At 44.5% G+C, this 13,895-nt stretch overlaps 1 protein-coding gene across 2 annotated transcripts in view; it reads left to right on the forward strand.

Annotated features, from left to right (window-relative positions):
• Nucleotides 1-5: 5 nt before the first annotated feature.
• snx25 (sorting nexin 25) overlaps nt 6-13,895 on the forward strand; it is a 51,378-nt gene continuing 37,488 nt past the window's right edge. For both annotated transcript variants that reach the window (XM_014212787.2, XM_014212788.2), the window contains exons 1-4: nt 6-1,199; nt 1,684-1,768; nt 6,781-6,997; nt 11,683-11,855. In XM_014212787.2, the coding sequence (XP_014068262.1) occupies nt 885-1,199; nt 1,684-1,768; nt 6,781-6,997; nt 11,683-11,855 (790 nt within the window). In that variant the 5' untranslated portion in view covers nt 6-884. The remainder of the gene's footprint in view (nt 1,200-1,683; nt 1,769-6,780; nt 6,998-11,682; nt 11,856-13,895) is intronic.

Below are 13,895 nucleotides of genomic sequence, written 5' to 3' on the forward strand. Positions count from 1 at the left end.
GACACCGCCACGTTGATTGGTCGGCAGATTTCACGTGTAGAAAGAAATGTGTCAGTCAAGTTAATAACAGGAAACAAGACACTCAGCTGAAGATAGAGGGCAATCGATAACAAAACGGCCTGCCATCGCCTCGCCTACACAGGTGTCATCATCAGCTGTGTCGATGCATACTCAGGAATACGAATTTTCCAACCAGAGGCATTTTGCTATTTATTTTCTTTAGAGATAAAATATTGAGAAAGGTCTGTTTCAGGTAGCACGTAAGCTAGTTAGCTAACTAAAGCTAGCTTGCATTTACCTGCACATAGTTGGCTGCTAGCTAGCTAGCTAATTGCTGATGGAGTTTGTTAGCAATTAGCAAGCTTGCTAACGTTAGCTGCGGACAGAGCCTGTTGGCTATATAATGTAACGTTAGCTATTTAGCCAAAGAAGCCTTATCCACCTTTCGGATTTTGTCGAGTAAACGTAACGTTAGCTGGCCTGCTAAGTAGCTAGTTAGGTAATTGAACTGTAATGAACTTACATGCTCGCTGCTTTCTTGCGTTTGGTATCTAGCTTACCAACCCAGCTAGCTAGTTGTGAGATATTGTTTACATGGAACACCGGAAACTTGCTTGCTTTGCGATGCAAATCTGATGGCACGAGAAACATAGACTAGTTAGGTTCATAGGATGACGTCAATGCCCAGACCTTTACATGGACATAGGAAGCTAACAACAGCAAGGGAATGTTTTTTTTTTCATCTCTAAGGTCCAATATCCCATGTCAATATTTGGGTGCCGTCTCTCCCAAAATATGGTAAATGCGTTTGAATGAAGATCCAACTGCGAGGAACACAAAGCCTGTTCTCTTGTCGGTGTTGAGGAGATGTCATTGACAGCAGCATGCATTTTGCTGGCAGGAGCAGCAGCAGCACCGATGCCCCCATGTCTAGCGCCGCCTCCATCGGTTCCTCTTTTCGTTTCTTGCCCGTCATCTGCTTGGGAATCGCCGCAGCATTACTTTTTCAGTTTGGATATGGGGGGCTCACCATAACGTCATTTTTTCTGAAGCTTTTTATTTATATCTCCTTTGCATTGTTCTGCTTCTTGTTGGGAAGCTTTGGTCTCCTCGTTAAAAAGGGTCCTCCTAAAATCAGCCGATTTGAAACTTCAAAGAGACAGTCTACTTACCTGTTGGACTTGTTTAACAAATTAATGGTAAGCATCCTGAATAGTTTTTATTCATGTTAATGTCATGGACCTTTTCATTGTTCTCCATGTCATCCTTGTTATGACCACTGAGTTGTGTGTCAGTGAGACATTTTAAATTCAATACAGTAGACCTCTATAGGCATTCATTATTGTGCTCTTCAGTCCTGCGTGATGACACATTATCATGTTGTGTTATAGCCTATAGCTTCAACAGTCTGCCAGACCTTTGAAGCATAGGCAGTGTTTATCTCAGTCTTGTATCTCCTGCATGACACTGTGTGGGTGTTGCTCAATACTACCTCAGTCACTTCCCTGTCTGGGTTGGACAACACTGCCCATTCAACTATTCCATTATTTATGAATTTCTGTTTTGAGGTTGTTAGATTATGTCCTTTGTCAATGATCTTGTTTGTATGCATGCAATGGGCTGAGAGAGCGTTATTGACCTTCAGCTGGGACTCCATCCTTTGTACTTGTGTTATGTTTGCAGGGAAGGTTCACCGTGCCACTTTTGGAGTCTGCGCAGACAAGAAGAGTGGTGGTATCACACAATGTGGACAAGGCCCTTAAAGAAGGTTAGTGTTTGGTGGTTAAAACCCCAAATATAATGCTGCACAAACATCATCATTTGTGTGGAGTTGGCAGTCCTAGAATAGGCCTACCTTTTCTCAGGAAGAGCTTGTGAGATCAGCAGCTTCCTTTCACTTGGTGTAAGAAACATGGAAAAGATTTCAATTGCATACTCCTCGATCCTCGTCTCCTTCGCAGAACCCATTGGATGAGAAAGCCAGAGGTCCCTCCCCTCTGACCTCCTCCAATGGGGTTTAAGGAAATGAGGAGAGAGCACGCAAGGAGTATGTAGTTGAGATCACTACATTGTCATTCACTAAGCACCACGTCTGCTCACATCCCAAACAACATCTCTCATTTACATTTTACATGGTGAAGATAGCCTTTCAAATAACTTTCCCTACTGGCAAACAAAAGCTATCCCCTGGTAATGAGATCACAATTACATGTGTATTACTGTATTTAACAAGCTGCTGTGTGTTACTGTATTTAACAAGCTGCTGTGTGTTACTGTATTTAACAAGCTGCTGTGTGTTACTGTATTTAACAAGCTGCTGTGTGTTACTGTATTTAACAAGCTGCTGTGTGTTAATGTATTTAACAAGCTGCTGTGTGTTACTGTATTTAACAACCTGCTGTGTGTTACTGTATTTAACAACCTGCTGTGTGTTACTGTATTTAACAAGCTGCTGTGTGTTACTCTATTTAACAAGCTGCTGTGTGTTACTGTATTTAACAAGCTGCTGTGTGTTACTGTATTTAACAAGCTGCTGTGTGTTAATGTATTTAACAAGCTGCTGTGTGTTACTGTATTTAACAACCTGCTGTGTGTTACTGTATTTAACAACCTGCTGTGTGTTACTGTATTTAACAAGCTGCTGTGTGTTACTCTATTTAACAAGCTGCTGTGTGTTACTCTATTTAACAAGCTGCTGTGTGTTACTCTATTTAACAAGCTGCTGTGTGTTACTCTATTTAACAAGCTGCTGTGTGTTGCTGTATTTAACAAGCTGCTGTGTGTTACTGCATGGATGGTTAATCACAAGCCCCTTATCGAAGATAGCATTAGCCCTAATGACTGGCACTTATTATACCCACCAGGCAGAAACCAATCAGAAATGGTATTATTGAAATGTTGATTACAGAAAGGAACAACGTGGGAAGTCTGACCCAACCTCCCCCACCTTGTTCAGCCCATGTTGGATAGGATTACTGAATCTGTTGAAGCAGTGTGATGGAGGGTCTCACATGATTGGAGGGGAAGAAAGGCCCAGTGTTCCCTTTATAGTGCATTTTGACCAGGGTCCATGGAGGAGAGCATGGTGGCCCTTGTAAAAAGTAGCGCACTATAAAGGGAACATGGTGCCATTTGGGACAGGGCCAGAGATGTTTGCTGTCCTCCCTGGCCCTGCGTTTAACCAACATGCTGTTTACTTTACACACCACTCCTTTCATTCATACAGCAGGAGATTGTTCTCAGGCAATTTAGATTTATCAATACACTCGTCTCTTGCAGCTATTAGCCTCGCTTGAGCATTGAACTGCTTACTTCATGGCTGGGATTTGGTAGCCTACACTTTGGCTCTACAGTGATATATTGTCATGTATTTGCAGTAAGTCATGCAGAAAGGCATTACTGTCTTGTCTACCCCCTCTGGTATTGTGATGAAAATGTTATATCATATCAGAGATCTGTATATACTGACAAGATGGCCAGGTCCCCGCCCTAACAATAAGAGTTGTTGTTCCAAAGGCGGGAAGACAGGCGGTCTGCTTATTGTGGACAGATTTTGACTGGAGTGAACTCTCTCGCTTCACCTCTTCCAGTATATACAGATCTCAAGACGTCCGCAGGGAGTCGCTAGAGCGCGATGAGCCAAGTAAAGCCCCTCCGGCCAAACCCGGATGACCCTGGGCCAATTGTGCGCTGCCCTATGGAACTCCCGGTCACTGCCGGTTGTGACACTGGGATTGAACCCCAGGCTGTAGTGATGGACCTTAGGCCGCTGCGCCACTCAGGAGGCCCCGCCTCTTCCCTTCTGATCATTTCTGAGCAGCGCCATAGCAAGGTCCATGCTGCCCTCTGACCTGTCACATGTTGGGTAAGGATGGGTCATTGAGGAGGAGCTCACTAGGCTTAATGCAAATGAATTACCAAGGTGGTTGGCAGGTCACCCCATCACTGGCATTACCATCATGTGGTTCTTATGTAGGGATTGATTGAAGCCATCCAGGAGATATAAACTGATCTTCTTCACTGACTGTTAGCGTTTTCAACAAGAGCTCAACCAACCTCCCACTTCTCGCCACACTAAGGGAGTTTAAGTTATTCACAATATCCTGTAGAGGGCTCACTGTGGAGTCGGGCACTGTCAGTCTGAAGCAAAGCAAATTAAAGGCCTTTTTTGGGATATGTCTGACTAGGCTATAGCGCCCGACTCTACCTGGGTTTGTGCTCCCTACAGTGCTGTCTGGCTCTCTATAGAAACACAGAAATGTAGCTGCAGTCAGACATTGGCATGCTTTGGGTTTAGTGTCTTGAGACAAGTCTTTCCATACAGTATGTTCTCATTGATATGGAAGAGGTTCTGTATCATGGCAGACAGTGGCACTGTCTGTATGGAGTGGCTGCCATCTGTTACCTGGCAGCCAGCATTGGTACTGTGCTGAGGTCCTCCCAGAAGAAGGGTCTTTACTGTCTGTATGGCTACTGCCTTATGCTGATGTCACAGAGAGAGTACCACTGAAGAAGTACATCTCCCCAACCAGGAGAGTAAACTGTAGCCTAGATGGCTAGGACACAACTGGCTTAAGGAGCAATCAGAAAGGGTATAGGGTTGGCTTAGGCACCATAGAGGTTAGTCTGTTGGACCAGACAGGTGATATAACAAGCAGATCCACTGTCTGGGAGAACCCAGTGTTTAATTTAGGTCCTTTCAGGCCCTCTACAAGCTGGAATGTTGAATACAATTTGAATCTACTCTACTGGTTGTCTGCGGGGTTGGTCCTTATGATACTCTGAGGTTTAGATTATATATCCACAAGAAAGTGTTATTAAACTAACTTTTCAATATGTTGCTAGTGGATTAAGGTTTTGTCACCTGAAGCATTCGCACAGCCATGACCTCGGCTAGTGTGCATGACCTCGGCTAGTGTGCATGCATCACTATTTACATGGTTGTGCGTATGCTTCAGGTGCTAGAAATTAGAGGTTGACAGATTCAACTTTTTATGACAATCGGTAATCGGCATTTTTGGACGCCGATTACATTGCACTCCACGAGGAGACTGCGTGGCAGGCTGACTACCTGTTACGCGAGTGCAGCAAGGAGCCAAGGTAGGTTGCTAGCTAGCATTAAACTTATCTTATAAAAAAACTATCAATCTTAACATAATCACTAGTTAACTACACATGGTTGATGATATTACTAGTTTATCTAGCTGGTCCTGCGTTTCATATAATCAGTGCGGTATGTGTTCATTTATCATCGAATCACAGCCTACTTCTCCAAACGGGTGATGATTTAACAAGCGCATTCGTGAAAAAAGCACTGTCGTTGCACCAATGTACCTAACCATAAACATCAATGCCTTTCTTAAAATCAATACACAAGTATATATTTTTAAACCTGCATATTTAGTTAATATTGCCTATTAACATGAATTTCTTTTAACTAGGGAAATTGTGTCACTTCTCTTGTGTTCTGTGCAAGCTGAGTCAGGGTATATGCAGCAGTTTGCCGCCTGGCTCGTTGCGAACTGTGTGAAGATAATTTCTTCCTAACAAAGACCGTAATTAATTTGCCAGAATTGTACATAATTATGACATAACATTGAAGGTTGTGCAATGTAACAGGAATATTTACATTTATGGATGCCACCCGTTAGATAAAATACGGAACGGTTCTGTATTTCACTGAAAGAATAAACGTTTTGTTTTCGAAATGATAGTTTCCGGATTTGACCATATTAATGACCTAAGGCTCGTATTTCTGTGTGTTATTATAATTAAGTCTATGATTTGATAGAGCAGTCTGACTGAGCGGTGGTAGGCAGCAGCAGGCTCGTAAGCATTCATTTAAACAGCACTTTCCTGCGTTTGCCAGCAGCTCTTCGCTGTGCTTCAAGCATTACGCCGTTTATGACTTCAAGCCTATCAACTCCCGAGATTAGGCTGGCAATACTATAGTGCCTATAAGAACATCCAATAGTCAAAGGTATATAAAACACAAATGGTATAGAGAGAAATAGTCCTATAATAACTACAACCTAAAACTTAACTGGGACTATTGAAGACTCGTGTTAGAAGGAACCACCAGCTTTCATATGTTCTCATGTTCTGAGCAAGGAACTTAAACGTTAGCTTTTTTACATGGCACATATTGCACTTTTACTTTCTTCTCCAACACTGTGGTTTTGCATTATTTAAACCAAATTGAATGTTACATTATTTATTTGCGACTAAATGGATTTTATTTATGTATTATATTAAGTTAAAATAAGTGTTCATTCAGTATTGTTGAACTTTAATCGGAAACTGCTTTTTTTGGTCCTCCAATAATCAGTATCGGCCGTTGAAAAATCACAATTGGTCGACCTCTACTAGAAATGTGAACCCACTACCAACGTGTTGAAAAGTTGGTTTAACCAGAGGAACCGAGAGTAATGTCAAATGTAATTTTATTTAACATTACGGCTTGGCGAGGCTCTGAAAGGACCATATCCAAATGAGCACACAGCAATGTTTCCAATAGTACCTAGTAAGCATTAGTTAGCTATTAGTGGCTGATGCATTAGGCTAGGATTGAGTAAGAATAGGAGGTGGGGCTGATGGTCCAACATGCTCAAGTCTTAATGTTAACCTACACCGTGAAATAAAGACGGATTGTGGCTGAACAGAGAATTCAGAGTTTTGCTACTCTTTACCTGCAGAGATTTCTATTGATGCTTCTGCTTAAATTTACCCTTTATTTTGCCAAGCAGTGTACCAACCACGTCTTGTTCTCTGTGTCTCCAGTGTTTGACTACAGCTACAGGGACTATGTCCTGTCGTGGTATGTGCCGCTGAGCCGCGACGAGGGACAGCTCTACCAGATGCTGTCGGAGGACTTCTGGGAGATGGCCAAGCAGCTGCGGGGCCGCCTGGCAGACGTCGACATGGTCAACGTGGTCTGCAATGACACCGTCAAGACCCTCCATGCACACTTCTGTGACCTCAAGACGGCCAATACCAGGTACAGGAGGGTGTGGGAGGAGGAGATCTGTTTGTGCTGTCTTGACAACCATAGGAGTTAGGACAACACAAACCAATTGGGGAGCAGGCAGCAGGCTAGAGGAGAGGTTCAGGGGCCCTAACGTGGGCCTCTCTGGTCTGGTGAGGATGTAGAGGTGGTCATCATCACTCTGTAATACTCGGTATTACCCAGCTTCCCCCTTTCCTCGAGAGGAGAGCAGCCTTGCTTATTTTAGTCTGTGGCCATGGAGCAAAGCTTGGGACAGGGTTCGTAATTTAACTTATGCTACTGGACTGGAGAGGATGCTCCTTCACTGTCTGACTGTTTTAGCTGTTTACCCCTTTTGGAAATTGGATATTGTCACCAACCGGCTCGAAGTCCGTAACAAAAAGGGAGACGACGTGGAGATTAGGAATAATACAAATATTTTTCGTTAACTGAAGTAACGTAAATACAATTAACAATGGTGTGTGTAGTCAGTAATCAGTAGCGTAAGTGAGTGGTTGCGTGCATTAATATGATAATGAGGGGTGTTGAAAGGTGCCAAAGCAAACAAACAAAACGGCCACAAAGATGCCACAACCAAAATCCATCAGTGTGTCTGCATGGAGAGAATCCAACAGTGTGTCTGCATGGAGAGAATCCAACAGTGTGTCTGCATGGAGAGAATCCAACAGTGTGTCTGCATGGAGAGAATCCAACAGTGTGTCTGCATGGAGAGAATCCAACAGTGTGTCTGCATGGAGAGAATCCAACAGTGTGTCTGCATGGAGAGAATCCAACAGTGTGTCTGCATGGAGAGAATCCAACAGTGTGTCTGCATGGAGAGAATCCAACAGTGTGTCTGCATGGAGAGAATCCAACAGTGTGTCTGCATGGACAGAATCCAACAGTGTGTCTGCATGGACAGAATCCAACAGTGTGTCTGCATGGACAGAATCCAACAGTGTGTCTGCATGGAGAGAATCTCCTCAATGGGCCCAGGTGTGTCCCATGTCGCTGACGACCTTCCCAGCTCCCTCCGCCGACATCCTAATAAGGAAAACGAGCAAAGAGAGAATACGGAAGACAGAGTGGGAGGGTAGTCACAATATGGATGGGGCCAGATGTAAATATTTCTAACAGAACAACTATAAAAAGCATATGCATGACCATGGTAGCAATTGAAAGAGAACACTTTGGACATTATGGGGAAATGATCAGGACACAGCAGTTCACGTCACAAGACTTTAACCAAACATTACACTGATTTTATGTGCATTTTACATTTACTGTACTTTTCACAGCATTTGTCAACAAAATATGAAAGTACGTTTTGGAGTAGGTGCAAGATGAGAAAAAAACGATGACAAGGGTTTGCGTGTGAGGTCTAACTGGTTGCCACACACCTCTTCAAACTGAACAGTTCCTAAGTCATTTCAATGAGCTTTAATGACTCAAGGAAAGAGCTCTCAGCTATCAGGTGCTTTTTTTAAGCTCTACTAGTTTTGCCATTGATGAACAGAAGCAAACGCACGTGTAGTTTTTTGTTTGGAACACAGCCCTGCATCCCCACTGTCACACAATTACTGTTGATTCTGTCAGTCAAACCCCATGCAGCCCTGTGAAGCAGAGAACGTGACCTCTGGCTTCATGTATAGCATGTTACTTTACAGCCACTGTGTTCCAATTTTGGCGCTTATCAATGACAAAATCTGCCGTTTTCAACCGTAAGGGATGACGGGCTGTGAGCGGAAAGAGCTACTGATCAGTGTTTACGATGCTGTAAAGTCTCTGTTCCATTTGCCCCGGACATGTACACGTAGAAGTGGAGCTCACTCGTAGGAAAGCAAGGACAGACAGGGAAATGGGGAAAGTATTCAGACCCATTGACTTTTTCCACGTTTTGTTACGTTACAGCCTTATTCTAAAATGGATTGAATATTTTTTTTTTAAATGTCCTCTTCAATCTACACACAATATCCCATAATGACAAAGTGATAACAAGTTGTTTGACATTTTTAGAAAATGTATTACAAAAAAAAAAAATGCCTTATTTACATAAGTATTCAGACCCTTTGCTATGAGACTTGAAATTGAGCTCAGGTGCATCCTGTTTCCATTGATCATCCTTAAGATGTTTCTACAACTTGATTGGAGTCCACCTGTGGTAAATTTTAATTGATTGGATATGATTTGGAAAGGCACACACCTGTCTATATAAGGTCCCACAGTTGACAGTGCACGTCAGAGCCAAAACCAAGCTATGAGGTCGGTAGAGCTCCGAGACAGGATTGTGTCGAGGCACAGATCTGGGGAAGGGTACAAAACAAATTCTTCGGCATTGAAGATCCCCAAGAACACAGTGGCCTCCATCATTCTTAAATGGAAGACGCTTGGAACCACCAATACTCTTCCTAGAGCTGGCCGCCCAGGCAAACTGGGCTATCAGGGAGGTGACCAAGAACCCGATGGCCACTGACAGAGCTCCAGAGAACCTTCCAGAAGGACAACCATCTCTGCAGATCTCCACCAATCAGGCCTTTATGGTAGACTGGCCAGACGGAAGCAACTCCTCAGTAAAAGGCACATGACAGCCCGTTTGGAGTTTGCCAAAAGGCACCTAAAGGACTCTGACCAAGAGAAACAAGATTCTCTGCTCTGATGAAACCAACATTGGACTCTTTGGCCTGAATGCCAAGCATCTCCTCTGGAAGAAACCTGGCACCATCCCTAAGGTGAAGCATGGTGGTGGCAGCATCATGCTGTGGGAATGTTTTTCAGTGGCAGGAACTGGGAGACTAGTCAGGATCAAGAGAAAGATGAACAGAGCAAAGTACAGAGAGATCCTTGATGAAAATCTGCTCCAGAGCTCTCAGGTCCTCAGACTGGGGCGAAGGTTCACCTTCCAACAGGACAACGACCCGACGCACATAGCCAAGGCAAAGCAGGAGTGGCTTCGGGACAAGTCTCTGAATGTCCTTGAGTGGCCCAGCCTGGACTTTAACCGGATCCAACTGTAGGAAGAGTCTGTAGAGACCAGAAAATAGCTGTGCTGCGACGCTCCCCATCCAACCTGACAGAGCTTGAGAGGAACTGCAGAGGAGAATGGGAGAAACTCACAAAATACAGGTGTGCCATGCTTGCAGCGTCATACCCAAGTAATCGTTGCCAAAGGTGTTTCAACAAAGTACTGAGTAAAGGGTCTGCATTCTTATGTAAATGTGATATTTCATCGTTTTGTTTTGCTTTGTCATTATGGAGTATTGTGTGTAGATTTGAGGGGGGGGCAATTTGATCAATTGTAGAATACGGCTGTAACGTAACAAAAGTCAAGTGGTCTGAATACTTTCTGAATGCCCTGCACTGTCTGAGCAGCGGAAGTCAGAAAAAACACAATTTAAATGTGTTCATTATGCCTTTTTAAAATAAGTTACTCACTGTGTGACTGTCTGTTAGTTCATTTTTCTCCTGTAATGCATAGTGTTACTTACTATACAGTGAAGCAACCAATTAAAATAGAATTTTCTATAAGCAATCCATTAGATACATTTTAACAGTAGGCCAGTTCCAAACAGTCAACATTGAAGCAGGATCTCTGCTCTCAGCTAGGTAACCAGTTGAAATGTACAGCAAAATGTCACTATTTTGAAACCCTGAAAGACTTTCAGCAGGTATGTCCTCACAGTGAGCAAGCTGCTTCCCTTGGTTTTTATACTGTGTGTCTCTGGCTCTGCATCCCACATTGACTTTGAAAGAAGAAAGAAAGAGGTCCTCATCCATCAACTGATAGTTTTATTGGATGCTTCCCAAATGCCGTTTGGGATGCATCCATTGTGTAATCTTCCTGTGCTAGATTAATATTGTGTATTATGGGGTTTAATAATGTATGTTGCCAGTGCCATATTCTGTGCTCAGACAGAGCTAATCTAGCAGTCTGTGTAATGTCAGAGGTCCCTCTTGAACTTTAAATGAGGCTTTTCAGAAGTTCAGTCAGTCCTTCTCTCCCGAAGACTTCCAGCTGGAGATGCTGCTCATTATTTAGCACAGATTCAGATGCACTCGACCAGAACTGCTGGGCTACCTCTGCCCCCCCTCAGAGCTCTCTGCCCCCCCCCCCAGAGCTCCCATGACGTTGTTCTATGATGGGTTTGTCACCTTTAAGACTGCAGCTTTATTTACACAAAGATGATGCTCACTTTGACAAACCCATCATAGTGAATGGATAGTCTTCAGTAGGGTTGAGTGTATTTTGTTCAAAGCACACGTCTGAATTGTAGGCTTTCCAGTAAATGCACACTTCCTCTGTCATGCCTGCTGTCATATCTCAGAAGCCATGATGTCATGCCTGCTGTCATGCCTCATTAAAATGAAAGAGCTGTGACTGCAGTATGGATCAGTATCAGTTATGTTCTCTCCAGCCCCTCTGTACAGAGATCTGTCATGAGGACAGATTGCCGTCTAAAGCTGAATACCACATCTCTGATGTCTGGACTGCCTTTATCCTGCCTGGAGTCTGACTGGGAAAAAAACTAAGCACTACAATTAATTCCATTGATTTGACTTTAAGTTTATCAGCAGTAATCAGCTTACACAAAGATACTGGCATTGCCTGTGCAGTGAGGAATCGCTCCTCTGTAGCGTGCAGAACAAAAAAGTAAATGTAGGAGCCCCACCCTTCTCTCACTCTCTAACCCCTCTCCCAGGCAGGAGGAGTTGCCCAAGCCCTTCCCCCTGCACCAGTGTCTGCAGAGCCCTGAGGAGGAGCTACGGTTCCTGCGCTGCTGTGCCCGCCTGCTCATGCTGTGCCTGCTGCCCACACGAGACGCCCGCTCCTACAGCCTGCGCGTGGTTCTAGTGGAGGTTATCACCACCAAAGGTACACACACAGCCAGGGACACACCGTCCTCTCTAAAGCTCATCCATTATTCGTTCAACACAGGGACTGACTCACCATGTGTTCCAAATTGCACCCTATACCCTTTATTGTGCACTACTTTTGACCAGGGCCCAAAACCTATCGGAAATTGTGTCCCAAATGGCACCCTTACTCAGTGAATTGGAAATCTATTTCATGTAACACTGGCATGATGAGCAATGATGTGGGCTGGATGATGTGACAGCTCCAACTGAATGACTTGTCAGCTACTGTATTTATGCTGTTAGGAGGGGGGAAAATGCTCTCGCATGCTCCTCGCTGTACTAACCAAAAAACAACGGGGAACAACCAGATATTTGCTGGTGTTAAAATATGAATGACTATGGACTGTCTCTGAAGACGCCAAATGGAAAAGCAAAAGGCAACACCAATCAGAAAAGGGCTGTGTTTCACAACAGGGTTTTACTTCCTTGTGAACTGACTTGCTGTGCCATCACAGATGTGGTGCTGTTAATAGCAGTGAAGGAAGGCTGCCTGACTGCAGACCAAGGAGGCAGAGCTAAATGGGCTGTCAACAAGGTGTGTGGGCGATTTGTTTATCTTGCAGGCACAGATGGATGACAAAAATATACTTCCACACCCCTAATTATATCTTCATTACAACCGTTACTTAGCAACATCCCTCCTTCAAGGTACTGAACATGTTAGATTTGCTCAGTTTTACCCCCACTCTCCTGTCATGGTGTTGGGGAGGTTCAGTTATACCTCCACTCTCCAGTCATGGTGTTGGGGAGGTTCTGTTATACCTCCACTCTCCTGTCATGGTGTTGGGGAGGTTCTGTTATACCTCCACTCTCCTGTCATGGTGTTGGGGAGGTTCTGTTATACCTCCACTCTCCTGTCATGGTGTTGGGGAGGTTCTGTTATACCTCCACTCTCCTGTCATGGTGTTGGGGAGGTTCTGTTATACCTCCACTCTCCTGTCATGGTGTTGGGGAGGTTCTGTTATACCTCCACTCTCCTGTCATGGTGTTGGGGAGGTTCTGTTATACCTCCACTCTCCTGTCATGGTGTTGGGGAGGTTCTGTTATACCTCCACTCTCCTGTCATGGTGTTGGGGAGGTTCTGTTATACCTCCACTCTCCTGTCATGGTGTTGGGGAGGTTCTGTTATACCGCCACTCTCCTGTCATGGTGTTGGGGAGGTTCTGTTATACCGCCACTCTCCTGTCATGGTGTTGGGGAGGTTCAGTTATACCTCCACTCTCCTGTCATGGTGTTGGGGAGGTTCAGTTATACCTCCACTCTCCTGTCATGGTGTTGGGGAGGTTCAGTTATACCTCCACTCTCCTGTCATGGTATTGGGGAGGTTCAGTTATACCTCCACTCTCCTGTCATGGTGTTGGGGAGGTTCTGTTATACCTCCACTCTCCTGTCATGGTGTTGGGGAGGTTCAGTTATACCTCCACTCTCCTGTCATGGTGTTGGGGAGGTTCAGTTATACCTCCACTCTCCTGTCATGGTGTTGGGGAGGTTCAGTTATACCTCCACTCTCCTGTCATGGTGTTGGGGAGGTTCTGTTATACCTCCACTCTCCTGTCATGGTGTTGGGGAGGTTCTGTTATACCTCCACTCTCCTGTCATGGTGTTGGGGAGGTTCTGTTATACCTCCACTCTCCTGTCATGGTGTTGGGGAGGTTCTGTTATACCTCCACTCTCCTGTCATGGTGTTGGGGAGGTTCTGTTATACCTCCACTCTCCAGTCATGGTGTTGGGGAGGTTCTGTTATACCTCCACTCTCCAGTCATGGTGTTGGGGAGGTTCTGTTATACCTCCACTCTCCAGTCATGGTGTTGGGGAGGTTCTGTTATACCTCCACTCTCCTGTCATGGTGTTGGGGAGGTTCTGTTATACCTCCACTCTCCTGTCATGGTGTTGGGGAGGTTCTGTTATACCTCCACTCTCCTGTCATGGTGTTGGGGAGGTTTTGTTTTAAGAGCATCCAAAATGCTCAATGTTATTGTTTCATGTTATCAGTTTT

This window comes from Salmo salar, chromosome ssa09 (assembly GCF_905237065.1).
Source record: "Salmo salar chromosome ssa09, Ssal_v3.1, whole genome shotgun sequence".
NCBI lineage: Eukaryota > Metazoa > Chordata > Actinopteri > Salmoniformes > Salmonidae > Salmo > Salmo salar.